The sequence below is a fragment of the Delphinapterus leucas genome, chromosome 6 (assembly GCF_059928025.1).
Source record: "Delphinapterus leucas isolate spDelLeu-1000000601 "Yukka" chromosome 6, BTC_Dleu_Yukka2, whole genome shotgun sequence".
In the NCBI taxonomy this organism is placed as follows: domain Eukaryota; kingdom Metazoa; phylum Chordata; class Mammalia; order Artiodactyla; family Monodontidae; genus Delphinapterus; species Delphinapterus leucas.
This window is the reverse complement of record NC_143134.1, coordinates 94,644,793-94,660,763: the sequence shown is the minus strand read 5'-3', so window position 1 is coordinate 94,660,763 and position 15,971 is coordinate 94,644,793. Positions and strand designations below refer to the sequence as shown.

General features: G+C 43.9%; 1 protein-coding gene across 1 annotated transcript in view; it reads left to right on the top strand.

Annotated features, from left to right (window-relative positions):
* GRIN3A (glutamate ionotropic receptor NMDA type subunit 3A) overlaps window positions 1–8,188 on the top strand; it is a 144,977-nt gene extending 136,789 nt beyond the window's left edge. The window contains exons 7-9 of the mRNA XM_022600257.2: window positions 1,711–1,875; window positions 3,208–3,284; window positions 7,780–8,188. Of these exons, the coding sequence (XP_022455965.1) occupies window positions 1,711–1,875; window positions 3,208–3,284; window positions 7,780–8,119 (582 nt within the window). The 3' untranslated portion in view covers window positions 8,120–8,188. The remainder of the gene's footprint in view (window positions 1–1,710; window positions 1,876–3,207; window positions 3,285–7,779) is intronic.
* Window positions 8,189–15,971: the final 7,783 nt, after the last annotated feature.

The following is a 15,971-nucleotide window of genomic DNA, read 5'->3' as shown; positions in this document are numbered from 1 at the left end:
CCATCCCAAATGGCTGCTTCTCCAGGACTGGGGGCAGAGGTGGGGAGAATGAAAGAAAGGAAGACCCATCAAGAGGATGGGAGGATCACTCATGTCAGTCAAATGAGGTGGTTAAGAGTATAGGCTGTGGAGCCAGACTACCTGGGTGTGAACTCCAGCTCTGATCTTTACTAGTTATGTGACCTTGGACAAGTCACTTCATTCTTTTGTTCCTAAGTTTCCTCACCTGTAAAATGGAGGTAGTAACAGTACCTCTCTCATAGGTCCTTAGGAAGATTAAGCAAGTTGCTACGTTGATAAAGAGCTCAGAACTGTGCTTCCCACATGTTAAGTGCTAAATAATTGTCGATGATGATGGTGACCAAAAGCCTCCAGCAAAGGAATGACACCTAGGCTCCTTAGCATTGGTTTGTGTGATCTTGGGTGAGGTGCTTAATCTAGGCTTGCCTAGTGCAGGCCTGTTTCTCCCTCAGGACACAGGCCTCCTGCACCCTACCCCTGAACACAGCTCTCTATTTCACAAGCCCCCAGATCACTGTGCTGGAAGTTCATGTCTTTGTTACATTCTTTGTTTCTGCTTCCCTCAGCTTAGAGTGCTACTTTCCCACCCGAGCCTCCACATTCTACCTCCCTTACTTTAAGTCTTACCTCATGAGCCAGTTTCTCTGCAAAACCCAGGAGGCGTGGATCAATTTATCACGGGGTATAAATGTTTGCTTCCTCCCCAGATTCAAGCTGATTGAAAGCAGGGACATAACCCTCCTATCTTCACCCCCCGGTACTTGGGAGAGTGCCTGGAACATAGTAGGCACTCAAGGTATCAAATGTCTTTCTTTCTGCAGGACTGATGGTCATCGATGTCGTAGACTGGATGATACGTATTTCATAAGGACTTCGTGTAAATCATTTAGCAAAGTGCCTGTCACAGGTGTTAAAGTTATTATATTTATGGTTGTTGTTGCTCTTTTGTTGTAGAGTAGAAAGAGCCCAGGCTTTGGAGCTAAACAAACATTGACTAATAGACCAGCTTTGTCACTTAAATGCTGCAGGAACTTCAGTTTCCTCAACTATAAATTGCAGTTATCATACCTATCTCGGCGCAAAAAAAAAAAGTAAGCAATCAACAAATCGGTCCCTTCTCTTTCTCCTCTGTGGCTGTCTAATTTTGTGACCTGGCTCAATTCCCCTCACTTCTCTGGCCCAGGTTACTCATCTTTAAAATGAGGACATTCAACTAGATGATCTCCATGTTCCCTGGCAGATCTAAATGTCAAAATTATTGAACTCATCATCTTTTCCCCTTAAATCTACTCATTCTCTGTCCCTGAGAGAGGTTCTTTCCTTGACAACTATTTAATGTTTTGATATATTAAATTGTTTCAATTTTCAGTCTCTCTCAATGTCTATCTCTCTGTGTCTCTCTTGAGACCATAGGGTAGTCCAGATGCAGGGCCTCTGCACAACTCCAGAAACCATTCATACAATAGGACTGTACGTGAGTAGCACCCCAGGAATTGTGCCCTGCAGCAGCCCTCAGTCCTGGATGGATTCCCTTCACAGTGTAGTTTAGTGATGTCTGCGGAGCACGCAGAGGAACAGTCTCCAGCTTTCCTTGGGTCCAGCAGAAAAGAATCTGCATCTAAGAGTGAACAATCGTGGGACCAGATGGAGCATCACATTCATGGCCTTTCCTTTCCTGTTCTGCCCCAGACTTTGCAAATGGGCATCAAACACTTCTCTGGACTCTTCGTGCTGCTGTGCATTGGATTTGGTCTCTCCATCTTGACCACCATTGGTGAGCACATAGTGTACAGGCTGCTGCTCCCACGCATCAAGAACAAATCTAGGCTGCAATACTGGCTCCACACCAGTCAGGTGAGTGCCACAGGCATCTTCCTCCAATATTCCTAAACGTCAGAATTCCCAGTAATGGGAGAATCCAGGGCCCCAAGTCAGACTGACAAATGATAGGTTACCAAGAGAACCAGGGTTGTGTAGACACTCTCAATGTACAAGATGGAGTTCCCTCTATCCCACTTGCCCCTTAAATTAAGCTATCCCATAATGCTCATGCCTTTCATATAACTCTCCACTGTTGCTCACAGTGGAAGCAATAGCGTCGCTTTTAACCTGGCTTCTCTTAGTGACAGTCTGAAGAGATGGTGTGAAAGATTTGTTTCCTATAGACTCTTTTCTTGCCAAAATTGAAACCCATTAAATGAACTCGAAGTCCATTTCCCTTTAGATGAACCTACCAGCCCCTATTCTCACTGCAGTTCAATGGTCCAGAGCTTTGAAGTCCACTGGTGCCAAGGCCAAGCTCATAGGATCAAAGTTCCTTCATGTAATCCAGAAACCTACGCACTCACTTACAGAGAGAACTGAAAATGTCAGGCAGACCACCATTCAAGCGTATTCCTTTGCACATCTCACCCTGATGGAAACTGGCACTGAGAGCCAAAATGTACTCCGAAGGCTTCTTACCGATGAAGGAGCTCTAGCAAAGGCAGCAGTTCCCCCCCCAGCACGTTGTCCAGCGAGGCCGGAGGAGCCATCCTGACCTCCCTCCTACTTCCCAGTGCACTATCTCAGCCTCTCAGTAGTGAGGCTGCCAGTTCTGCCACCTTTGCCCCCTGCATTGTTATGCGGGCTCGCTGCTTTGTTAACACAGTACTTTTTTTCTAGATAGGTCACTATCATTGGTTTGGTTACATGTGAACCCTGTTGTTCCTACTTTCATCCTAGGACCTATTTGGTCTCCTAAGGAGAACTCTGCAGACAACTGATCCTCTCCATTGTATGTTAGCATGATTAATTTAATTAATCAGGAGTTCTTACCTTCTTTGTTTTGGCTGTTAAGAAGTCAGACTTAAGTTTTTGACTCACCTTTAGCAATTGTGCCAGGCCCTTTGCCACGTGTTGGTTATGATAACTCTTCTTTATATCACATACTTTTTTACAACTCAGAGTATTTCTAAGCTTCCCACCAAATTACTTTTCTTTCCTCCAGGTAGAATAATAACTTATAATTAGAATTTTTGCTCTCTTGAGATTTGGGACTGAATATTGATCTTTTTTCCGGCATCATTGTTAAGTTGTTTAAAGAGGCCTAGGTTTGTAGTGAAGAGATTAAATCTCAGGGGGTACTTTGTCCCCTGGTTGCGTGTTTCTAACAGTCTCTGTGTGTGCATCTGTTCTTTCTGCCAGAGATTACATAGAGCATTAAACACATCATTCGTGGAGGAAAAGCGGCAGCGTTTCAAGACTAAGCGTGTGGAAAAGAGGTAAGAAGAGGCCGGTTCCAGGTGTCAATTATGTTTGTTAAAAGTTTAGAGATGTAACTGAGACTTCATGCTCCAAAGGGAAATTATGTATAATGAATCAAATCGGGACCAAGTTGTTGATAAACACCATCAGTAAAAATACGTGGTCTCAAATAGAAGTAGCACAGACAAAATAAAAAACATATCTGTACATAGATGGACACTGAAATGCAGTAGAGGCAATATATGTTGTGGTTTAAGTGCTGGTGTGATCTCTAAGGTCAAGCATCTGGATCCAAATACTGACTGTGACACTTACAATATGTGTGGTCTTGGGCAAGTCCTTTATTTAACTTCACTATGCCCCAATTTCCTCACTCGTGAAAGTTAGATAAATAGAGTACCTACTTTCTGGAGATGCTATAAGAATTCAATGAGATAACACATCTAAAGCCCTGAAAACAAAGCTATTTTAGCTATTATTGTGTACAAAATACAAGTTAGACTTAATTCATAAGTACCACAGGCAGTTTCATGCAATATTGCCCCTTTGGCATGTTTCCACTCCCCACTCCTTTCCAGCACTTCTAGGAATATCTGAAATATGCAACAGACGTGTTCTGTTTAACCCATTTCCCGGCACTGTTACTACAAACTCCCCAGAAAAGAGCATCTCATTAATAGGAAGCAACAAGCATTAAATGCATAGTTGACATTTGAAAATGGAAACTCTGCATCTTCCCCACATCCAGCCTGTGGAAGACTGTTGCCTCATTCATGGTGGCTAAAGATGTTAGGAGTATTTGGGTCTAGTACCTGGCTGGCCTCTGTTTCATGCTGCCTAAGACAGCCTCCTGGTTCTTTCTTATGTCCAGAGGCCTCGGTTTACAGCATTTCCTCCAAGCAACTCTGTCATCTATGGCAGATCCTCAGCTCCAAGCTTGGCTTTCTGGGTAATTCTAAAACCTGACACTCACACTTCTTATTCACAATAGAGGACAAGGAAAAGGGGGTGGAAAACATGATTCTTTTTCATTGTTTTTACCTCCTTGGGGACTGCTGCAGTCCCCTTCTCTGCAATTTGCATCAAGCTTGTCAGAATCATTTCCGTTATCTCTTAAAGCCTCTCTTTCCAGGCAGCGAGCACACCCCCCTCTCCCTCAGGGTCTGTGGTGTCCCTGTATCACACTGCGGCCCCATCAGCAACAAGCTGCAGACCAATCAGGTCACAGCTGTTCTATGTCGTGTTACATATATTTTTTTTCTATAATTATTTTTAACATAAATTTTTAATGAGAGGGGAACACAAGAAGACATAGCAGCAAAGACACCATCTCATAATAACAAAGCATTTGTTTTCCAGCCATAATAGAAACAGGGAGCTGCCAGTGATCACATTTCCAACTGTGAGATGACTCCTATTAGCATTTCTCTCACCTAAATTCAGAACCAAATGCATCTTTCACTCAGCTTATCCATTTTTGTTGGCAGATTCCCTTCTGAAATGCCTTATTTTGAGAAGGAGCTAAGGTAACACACCCTCATGGCTTATTGGGCCCATGTTTCCTGTGGTACCTCCCTACAACCCAACACCCACCTATAACCTTTCAAACACAGTGAGTGTTTGAGGGCTCACAGCTCTCACATCTCTTCTGAATGGTCTAGTGGAGTATTGAAACTCAGCGTTACAAAATTGTCCTGTGAAAGCTTTTTAGTGTTAAATTCAGTTAACTCACTGGTCGCCTTACACTCTAAGGCTGAGGAAAGCTTGCAAACCACAATCAAAACACTGTAGAGGCCAACAATATAACACGTTCATTTCTTCCAATTAGACACCATATCTGGCATTCAGCACCTATCACCTTGCATTCATAGGTGGCTCAGAGGCGCATGTCAATCATCAGAGCACTTGTGATGCTGCCACCTAGAGTATGTCATGGAAACCAGCTTTTGCTTATTCTCCTATATTATATTCCCAGATACATGTACAAAGCTCTGGAGAAAACCAGATTGGCTAATTCTATTTGCCTGATTTCTGAGGTTGCCTGGACATTCCAGGAAAATGTGTTGATACCTAACTCCCAGGTTTTCCCCACTGTGAATCATTCCATGATCCTAGAGTTAGGTCCATTGGCTCAAAAACTCTCTCCCTCTTTTTTCTTTGGAAGAATATCTATGCAAATACCTTTATCTGCCGCAACTTGACATCCCTCCCCTATGTTTCTTATTTATTGAGTGAATAAAATAATAGATAAATGAATGAATTACTAACATATGGGTTTGAGGAAAGGCCTGGGGAAATTATGGGCCATGGTATGAAAAGATTTTGCTCCTTTTTTCTTTAAAGCAGAGGAAAAAGGTAGATATTGCAAAAGACTATATATATAGTCCTTAGTTTATTCAACATGTGATTTCATGTAAATTTTGGTCTGTCCTTCACTCCACTGGGTTTCCAATACACCTCCTCTTTTCTCTTTCCTCTCACCTCAAGATATACAAAAATTGTAAACCATATATATATATATATATATATATATATATACACAAATAACACATGCCACAAACAAGATTGTTTTGAAATTATTCAAACTCAATAGTAAAAGATTTGAAGGAAGAATTAAAGGGAACTGTAAGGCTAGAAGGAAAATTATAACCACACCTTTGACCCAGTGTAAAGACAATGGAGCTGTAAGTGAGCTCATTATAGAACTTTTACCCAGCCCAGGGCACAGGAAAGCTGGGCTGTGGTACTCCCTGCTCATTTATATGGGCCTTAAACCATGAGAAATGTTAAAGAACTGCAGAGTGGTTTGGAATGTGTTTGTGTGTTTTAATGGCTCGGAGCACGTATCAATCAGTTTTTGCTGTGTGAGAAATCACCTCAGTTCATAATGTTTTAAACAACAGCTAGTTGCTTATGAATCTATGTGTCAGCTGTGCAGGCTACTGATTTGGGCCAAACTTGGCTGATCATGGTCACATTTGCTCCTGTGTCTACAGCCAGCTTGGGGAAAGGAGGGAGAAGCAGAGGGCTGGCTGGTCTAGGATGGCCTCAGCTGGTCAACAGGGAAGACTGGGGACTCTCTCCCATGGTCTGTTATCAACCACCCGACTAGTCTGGACTGGTTCCACTGTAGCAGTAGGGTTCTGATAGAGGCAGTGGAAGTGTGCAAGACTTGAAACCACTTTCTATTGGCCAGAACAAGTCATGAGACCAGGCCAAATTCAAGGGGGAGGGAAAGAAGACTTTCCCCTGGAATCCCCCTTGATAAGGGTGAGTTGCTAAGTCACACTGCAGAGGGATATGGATGAAAGGAAGAACGAAGGATTAGGACCACTTTTGCAATGCACCACAGGGCAAAATGAAACAAGATCACCCTAGTTAAGTCCTTGTGTTTTTGCTCTTATCCATGTAACTGAATCAACACTTAATTATCTCTCCCTTTTCCCCTCCCCTGCAGGTCCTTCCCTTCTCCTCCTGGTTAGTAAGAGTCCAGGAATAAATTCTTGATTCAGTTACATGGATGGGAACAAAGACACAAGGACTTAATAGAGTGTTTCTATTTTGTTTTGACCTGTGGTAGATTGCAAAAGTGGTCATAATCCCCCTCTGCCTCCTCTTCCTCCTTCTCCTTCAACAAGGCTAGAAGAAATTAGCAGCCATGTGCTTAGGGCTCTAATCTGTTCTTATAGCAAGAAGCTCTTCTCATTGCATCTGTCAAAGTGTATTTCAGAAACCAGACCCCCTCTTCCTGTGCCTGGTCAGCAATAACTCTTTTGCTGTCTACAGCCATCTCAAGGATGGTGGTGGGTGGCTCGACACGAGCCCGAAAGAGGATCCTGAAAGAGGATCTATTTCAATTTGACTTTCATTATTCCAGCAAGAACTTGAGGCTCTCTTGGGTCTTTTTTTTTTTTTTAAGCTTCAGACCTCAACTGTCATTCTCAACTCACAAAGTCATCCCTATAGTGGGACACTTTGGGCTGAAACCTGCAGCTTGTATGCTTTTATTCTCCTCAAACTCAACTAGTAAACATCAGGGTTGTCCTGCGGGGCTAAGGATGAGTCATATTAGAGTACCTACCAGCAGGACCATGCTTAGAGTCCAGCAGCTGAATAAACAGAATCTCATTTCTACTGAAGCATCATCTTCATAGCCATGAACTGTTTCAAGTCAGTGCGGCTTTCTGAGCCTCACTGGCAGGAAGAGAATAGAAAAGCATCTAAGGTTCTTCATAAAAGAATGTGCCATACCCTGGCCCATCAGCCCTCCAGGTGCAACACCCATTCCAGTTTCAGGACAGCATGAGACTTGATGAATCATTGAACATCAGTTGAAAAGAATTGCATTGGCTCCTTTTATTCCCCTGACACTCCAGCAGGCAGTCTGTCCATGGTTTTGTGACTCCATCTCTATCTGCGTACCCAGTTCCATATTACTCACAAGGAAGTAGCTAAAAGATGGGGAGAGCTGCAGAGTAGAAAGTCAATCTAAAGTGTCTCTTGGTTTCCTAGGTCCAATGTGGGACCCTGTCAGCTCACTGTGTGGAATACGTCCAATCTGAGTCATGACAATCGACGAAAATACATCTTCAGTGATGAGGGGGGACAAAACCAGCTGAGCCTCCGGACCCACCAAGACATCCCTCTCCCACCAAGAAGAAGAGAGCTTCCTGCCTCGCTGACCACCAATGGGAAAGCAGACTCCCTAAATGGGGCTCGGAACTCAGTGATGCAGGAGCTCTCAGAGCTGGAGAAGCAGATTCAGGTGATCCAGCAAGAGCTGCAGCTGGCTGTGAGCAGGAAAACGGAGCTGGAAGAGTACCAAAGGACAAATCGGACTTGTGAGCCCTAAGTGGCCACGCTGCTCTCTTTTCTCAGTTCCTGGCCTTCTTCTGAGCCCTTAAGACACTTTGTAATGCTCTTTTGTAACTACTGACCAAGGTGGGGGGAAGCTGAGGTCTGGGTCTTCTTAGAGGTCAAGTCTGCTCTCCCTAGCCTGCAAAGCAGCAGCCAGCCTTCTCAAGCTCATTCCTAGGTCTCCAGGGTAGGAGTCTTCCTCAGAGCAGGAATCTTACATTAGTCAGAAGTAAACACCGTGTGAGGGATCTGTGAACAACCAGACATCCCCAGCTCCTGTTAATCTTTTCACCTGGTGCCACAGTAACATTTCTGGTTTTTAGCCCTTTCTCTGCACTATCAACAAGAGATAAAATTGTTACTCATACCTGTGTCTTACTGGGTCGTTGGTTTTAATCTTAGTATAGAGCGGGATTATTCAGGGTTGTGACTTTTGCTATAACTCCCCAGTGTAGATTTGTTCCTACAGTCTGAATGGGGAGCCAGGGAAGAGCTAGAGAAACTTAGGACAGGAAGGTGGGTACTTAGAAAACTTAACTGAACTCATTCACATCATAGCAGGCCAAGGATTGATTGGATCAGGCAAGAGCCATGTTTTTGAAAGGGTCCTGGATCTCCAACATCATCCTGACTAACATTTGGTAGGAACATGTTTACACGCCACTATGAAAGGGAACAGGGATGTGGTGAGCGGAAAGAGCACAGGCAGAAGAGGCATTAAAATGTATACCATGCTTTTCAAACAAAAGCTCTGGGCCAGAAAAGCAATTTCGCTGAGGAATGAATAGGCCCATACTTCTAATCTAATTAAGCATCTCCACTATAGTGTGTGCCTTTCAGAAAGGAAAGTGAGAAAAGCAAGGCAAGGATGTGGCCTTAGGATGAAACTGGGATATTCCTGCTAATTGCCTGCACAGGACATGTGAGCTGCCACTGTGAGTTAAGGGACGATGTTCTGCAAGCCATATATTTGGCTATTTTCAGATCAGCAGTCACCTGTGTCTTAGCTATAGGAATCCCAGAAGTGAACTTCAAGACTGTGAACACCACAAGCTTAAACGTTCAGGAATGTGCCCTGTGCTTTTCATATCTATATGGATCACTAGCAAGTCAGTCTTGCAGCCTCACACCCCCTCATCTGTGAGAAACTGTGAACAGGCACTGGTCCCTCTGATTCTCCCCCGAACCCCATCTAATGCCCCCAAGAGATTGATGTGAGTAAGCTGTTTCCCCTCTGCCTAGGCATCCCTTTTCCGGTGTGCAAAGGCTTGGACACACAGAAAGGGAAAGGAATACGTGAACTACAGAGCTTCAGTTCTCAGTCACCTAGGAACTCATTAGGATGCTGACTGCATGAGATGGGAAAGGGAGTGGATGTGGGCTCAGAAACCTGCTACCAACACTCCCAGGTGACTGACATGCGGCCTAAAACTTACTCTTCAAGAAACATTGTTCTAGAAATTTGGCTGCTCCAGGCATGGGGAGAATTGAGAAGAGCCTTTTTGAGAGTTTCTCAAAAGGCTTCAGCACACACCTGATGATTCACGGTCCACACAGCCACGCCCACCCCAGGACACCATGTAGGACTAGACTTCCTTGTCTATCAATTAATTGCTTTATCTTCTCAGTTGCTTATCATCTTTGCTCCGCCCCAATCAGTTTGAAGGCCTACAAAGAGTTCTCAGCACTGTGCCAAGCACCGTGCTCTGTAAGCTGCAGATCACTGGGAAGGCTCCTCAATCACAAAATTTCTTCCCCTACTTTTGGATGCAGTCCCTGCATTTCCACCAAGAGCTGCCCAGTCCCCCAAGGAAAGATAATACTTTAAGCTGCAATTAGATAAGACTCCAGCAATTAGCTGTCTGAGAAAACCCTGGGGTGGATATAGGCTTAGAGATTCTGATGAGGGAGGTGGACGGGTTCTAAAGTTAGACTTCATCAACCTCACAGATGAAACAGTTGAATAATGAGGGAACAGTGACCCCTGGAAACAGAAAGGACAGCTCTGCTTTGAAATGCCCATCCTCCCATGTTCTCACCCCAGACACAAAAGTAGGTTTGCAACTGCCTTTGGAAGATTATGCCCCTTAGCCATCCCCACCCATCTGCAACAGCTAAGGATGCTCTAGAGACTCTGCCATCATGCTCTGCACCCCTAACCTCTGCGCAGCCTGGAAGGCTGACGTATAGGTGTACCTCAACTCACGTAACAGCCATGCTCCTAATGTTGTACCTGGACATTTTTTATAACTCAGCTCAGATTCTGACTGTACTTGAGAAGTTGGCTATTTAAAGGAACCCAGAGGTGAATTCTTTTGTAAAGAATCCTTTTGTAATGCAATTAATTATCCCGTAATGTATTTGTTTTGTAAGTTTGGATTTTTGTATATCAGGTTTACCTTAAGCTTCTCTACTGAGGCATTCTGAGCAGTGGTGATAACATGCCAGATCACCCTATCTATCCACAAACATGTAGATGACCAGGGCATGGCTCCTCGAATATCTTCTGAGGAACTACTTGGCCAAAACTGCGGCCAGGATGTGGCCAGAAGCAGCAGGAGCTGAAAGCAGGCTTACTGCCATTAGCATTGCTTGAAATGCCCCCATGTTCTGGACAAAGAAAAACAAAGCATAATCGCTTGTGTTGAAATGATGCAGTCTTCATGTTAAGTAGGAATGGTAATTGAACAGTGTTTTGCAATTTGTGAAACAGTGTGTTGTGTTTTGTAAAAAGATTTCATGAAATGGTGGGTCCTTTGAAAACCTTCCTTCCTGTTCTGCTCCACCTCTGTTCTCTCAACTCCCCTCAGGCTCAAGAAACACAAGGATCAGAGAAGTCTTCAGGTGGAGGGTGGTTTTCTGGTAAAGAAGGAGATAAGGGATGCTACCTTGCCTCCTATTGTGGGCTTCTCTTCCATGAGATCAGGAAGACCTCCTTTTTTTTTTTTTTTTTTTAATTTTTATTTTTGGCTGTGTTGGGTCTTCATTGCTGTGCGTGGGCTTTCTCTAGTTGCGGCGAGCGGGAGCTACTCTTCGTTGCGGTGCACCAGCTTGTCATTGTGGTGGCTTCTCTTGCTGTGGAGCACGGGCTCTAGGCGCATGGACTTCAGTAGTTGTGGCTCATGGGCTCAGTATTTGTGGCTTGCGGACTCTAGAGCGCAGGCTCAGTAGTTGTGGCGCACGGGCTTAGTTGCTCCGCGGGATGTGGGATCTTCCCGGACCCGGGCTCGAACCCATGTCCCCTGCATTAACAGGCGGATTCTTAACCACTGAACCACAGTGCTGAAAAAAGACCTCCATTTTTTTCCAAGCTCTGATGCTAGGAAATCAGGTGCACGACAAGTCCACTATCACACCACCCAACCCTGTTTTCCAAGGGGGAATTCCTGGCACAGGAAGCATATAATAAAGTAGGACTGGGCAAGTTGGAACAGATAGGGCTATTGGTTCATGTAAATAATGAAAATAAGGGCCCCAGAGTGTGGATGCCCAAGGTGGAGGAGCAGGGGGATCCCTCCAACAATTGAAGACAAGCTGGAAGAATGACTGGGACAGACAAGTGAGGCAGCCACAGGGACCCAATCATTCGAGGTCTTTAAGGTGCCTGGAGGTGACTTTCCATTATCCACGGATCTTGCTGTTGCACAAACCTTATATGGGAGCTGCTGCTTCTGTGCCAACCAGATAAGCCGTAAGTGGAGCAGCTGCTGAGCAGGACAGAGCTATGTCATCTGGGCAACAGACTTCTCAGTGATGGTGCTGGGTCTGTTAGAGCCTTGGAGCTAGTGACCACTTCCTCGGTATGGATAAAGACTTAAGAGGAAAGAAACCACTAGCCTCTCTTCCTCCCAACTCATATATTTGATAGGCAAACCAGAAAATCCATCCAGTCTTCAGAAGGAACTGCTTTCTAGTCATCAAAACCACTTCACTCTGCACTGTTCACTTATTCCTTTCTTCACCCACCCACACCCATCTAATCCAGGATTCCCTCATTCTTTAAGTTTAGTTCCTAATCGTTTTATGAAAATAACGTACCTATAAGTATTTTCTTAAGGTTTGTAAAGTGTTTGCATTGTGTCTTCACTTTAATGTGTTTGCAATCGCTCCGTTCCAGGAAGAACTGAAATGCTGTCTTGTGAGCATGAGGTGAACAGGCTGTTTTGCTCCAGCCACTTTTCTTGTACAACCACGTGGATGGACTAGATGTCCTCAGGCCTTTTCCATTTTCAGTTTCTATGACTGTGGAATAAATGTTGAGATAAAAACTTCACTTCCAGATGTACTGCTGGCATTGTCTTTGGGGACTCAAATGTTGACATGATACCAGCCCCTTCCTAACAGGAGACCCAGTGATGCTGTGACTTATGCTTACTTCTTTGGTATAGTCCAAAGTGACACAAAACGTGCTGAGCAAACTCAGAGCCCTGGCATCATGCAGTTAAACTGAAATAGCTTCGTCTGAGACATTCTAGGAAAAGCCACACTATTAAGAGATCTCTAAAAAACTCTGCTCCAACCACCTCATTTAGTAATTCAACAAACATTTGTTAAAGAATTTATACTTATGTGCCAAGTGCTGGAGACCATCATAAGATGGGCATGGTCTTTAACCTCAAGGACCTTCTCGTCTGTCCTTTTCACAGCCTATAAACTGATACTACTATATATAATAGCTGACACTTATTGAGCACCTATTTTAGTAACTGTGATCTCATTTAATCTCCATTAAAATTCCGTGAGATTTGTACTCTAGACCTAGTCTAGAGTAGATAAGCTGGACCTCTAGTTTATAGATGGAAAGACTAAGGGTCAGGGAATTATGTGAGCTGCCCACAGTCCCACAGCTAATAAGAGTAGTGGCAGAGATTCATACGCAAGCAGTGCAATTCCAGAACAACCATACTATGTTGTCAGAATACTGATTATTTCCTTACAACTTCCCCTTCTTCCTCTAACCCTCCCCCTCTCTAGTCTTTCTGCCATACTGCCTCCTGCCCATGCCTCAGCCTGGTCCCCAGCTCCACAGAAAGCTCAGGTGGTAACTGCACCTGCCATGGTCCACTGAACTCCACACTGCAGCCCTTGAGTAGCACAGAAATACTGTTTCAGGCATCTTTTTGCTTTCTAGTCCAACCAAGAACTGGTGCAAACACAGCTGCAAATCACTCAGCAGTCCTGCAGTCTCAGGCGTTTTGCGATTAGCTGCTGGAAAACTTGCTGTCACGAATCTGCTAGTTGGATGGATGCATTCTTCCCACACAATCTTTTGGCATATACCCAAATCAAATCCTACAAAAATATAGACCTACTATATAACCTAGTTCAACCACCAACTTACCCAAGTCTGTTGAGCATCATTAAGTCATTCATTTTTTAGATGCTTATTCTGAGCCAGGCATTGGGCTGGCTGCTGGAGATAGAAAGACATAAAGCAGATTCTGATCCCATGGAGCTCAGTCTAGTGGGGAGACACAAACTGGGAAAAAAATGTGGTGTGTACTCTGATAAAGAAATGCACATCAGGTACTATGGGAGCAAAGAAGACACTTTTCCCCTTTTTCCTGTGTGTGTGTGTGTGTGTGTGTGTGTGTGTGTGTGTGTGTGTGTGTGTGTAGTGTGCAGTGGAGAAATCGAGTGGAGGGTAATAGGCATCCCAGGTTAAAAAAAAAAAAAAAACCAGCACATGCAGTTCTGGAGTTGGGAAACTATGGCCATCAAGGCACTTAGGAACATCAAATAGTACAATATGACAGAAACATAAAGCACAAGGTGGGTAGCAAGCTATCAGGCCTGGAAAGAGAAAAGCAGAGACAAAATCACTGTGCTAAATTGGATTTGTATCCCAAAGACTATAGGAACCATTCAAGGATTTTAAGCTGAAAACGGATTTGTGAAAAGATCGGGATCCTCACCACTAGGTGAGGACCTGGCTGTCATTCACATGCATTTGTTTGTAGGGCAGTGAGCAAATGAAGTTATTAACCTTTTGATGTTCTGGAATGACTTGGCCATGGCATCATTTAACAGGGACAGGTGGACTTAGAGACAGACAGACACAGATAAACACACATGGCCTAGATTCCAAAGAAAATGTCAGTCTTGTTTTTCCTAGAAAGAAAATGCAGAAGAAAGAAAAATTGACCTCTCAATTTCTTTATTTGCAAAATGCTGTCTTGAGCATTTACTAGGTGCAAGCACTGGGCTAAATGTTTTATTTATATTGTCTCATTTCATCCTCAAAACGATCCTACAAAGTATTTATTATTTTATAGATGAAGAATCTGAAACAGAGAGAGCTGAAGTAACTTGCTAAGCAGCCGGGACCATACTCAGCCAAGTCTGACTTCGTGAGAAATAGGTTTAGCATAGTGCCTGGAATCACAATAAGCACTCCACAAATGCATAAACGGGTTGGGTGAGCAAGGAGAAATCTAAGATCCTTTTGGTTCAATTCTACGCTAGAACAAAACGCTATGGGAACTCTCATTAAACAAGGGAATAAAACGTAGTCCTAGGGACTTCCCTGGTGGTGCAGTGGATAAGACTCCACGCTCCCAATGCAGGGGACCCGGGTTTGATTCTGGTCAGGGAACTAGATCCCACATGTATGCCGCAACCAAGAACCCTCATGCCACAACTAAGACCCGACACAGCCAAATAAATAATTTTTTTTTTTAAAAAAAGAACAAACCAAGAAATCCCACTGTAAATTCATATGAGAATGCAATCGCTAGCAGAAAAAGCCAAAGACCTTTGAAAAAGATCCCTAGAGTAGGTAAGAAGGTAAGAAGGTAAGAGCCAAGCCATGCAGTTAAGATATATGCCTTAGAGCACATCAACCCTGATTGTGGTCCAAATGGCCAAGATAATTTCCAAGGTAACAACTAAAGAAAAAAGAATAAGAGACCATCTCTACAAGACCTGAAATGTTTAAAAAAAAAAAGAGAGAGAGACTCTAGTACTTCTACAATAATCTTTGAAACTGGCATTTATAGGCATTACTTTAAAGAAATCCTCAAAAAAATCTTATGGATCTAGGGCAGTGATTCTTAACTTTTTTGGTATTTGTTAAGTTTCAAAATTCCTTTAAGAAATTTTGATTCTTTAAGGATCTGAAAAAAGCTATGACTAATGTACACACACACAAACAAAATTTCATATACCATTTGTGGGTATTCCTGAGGCCCATTCATTGACCTCTTCTCTAATGAGAAGCCGGAGTGCACCAAGTCACCACCGTTTTTGGTCGTTATCTAAAAATGACTTTAAGAGCTCCTCCTGTATTGCCTGGACCTGAAGCTAGTTGGGACTAGGGGCTCCCTGCTCTCTCCAGCTAGAGGAACTTCCCCTAAATCCAGCTTCCCACTGGACTCCTGGTTCCTTCCACAACATTCCACAGGCTCCAGGGTCCCCTGATGCTGGGCAGCTGGCTTTCCTAGCCAAGTGTCATAAACAATTAATATCCAAACCCAAACCACTAGCTGCCCAAATAGTCTGTTTGCCCTCACAAGTTTCCTTATAAGACGAGAACAGTAAGGGGAACGTGCCCTATTAATGAATGCAAAGGCACCGTGTACCCTGAAGCAGGGCCAGACCCCCTTATGGCTCTGTGTGTGTGTTGGGTAGGGGGGTGGGGGGATCTAGAGGCCTGTGACCTCTTTGATGACACTGTAAGGTTTCTCAGTTAGACTCATTTATTAACCCATTCCACATGACTCTGCAGAACCCATCGCAAGTCCTTCTAATTACAGGTAGTGACCACAAAAGGACACGCAATTTGTCCTTACCCATTCTTCTAGGACAGGTAGTGATCAAGAAGGGATCCATTTTACACAACCCCTTAC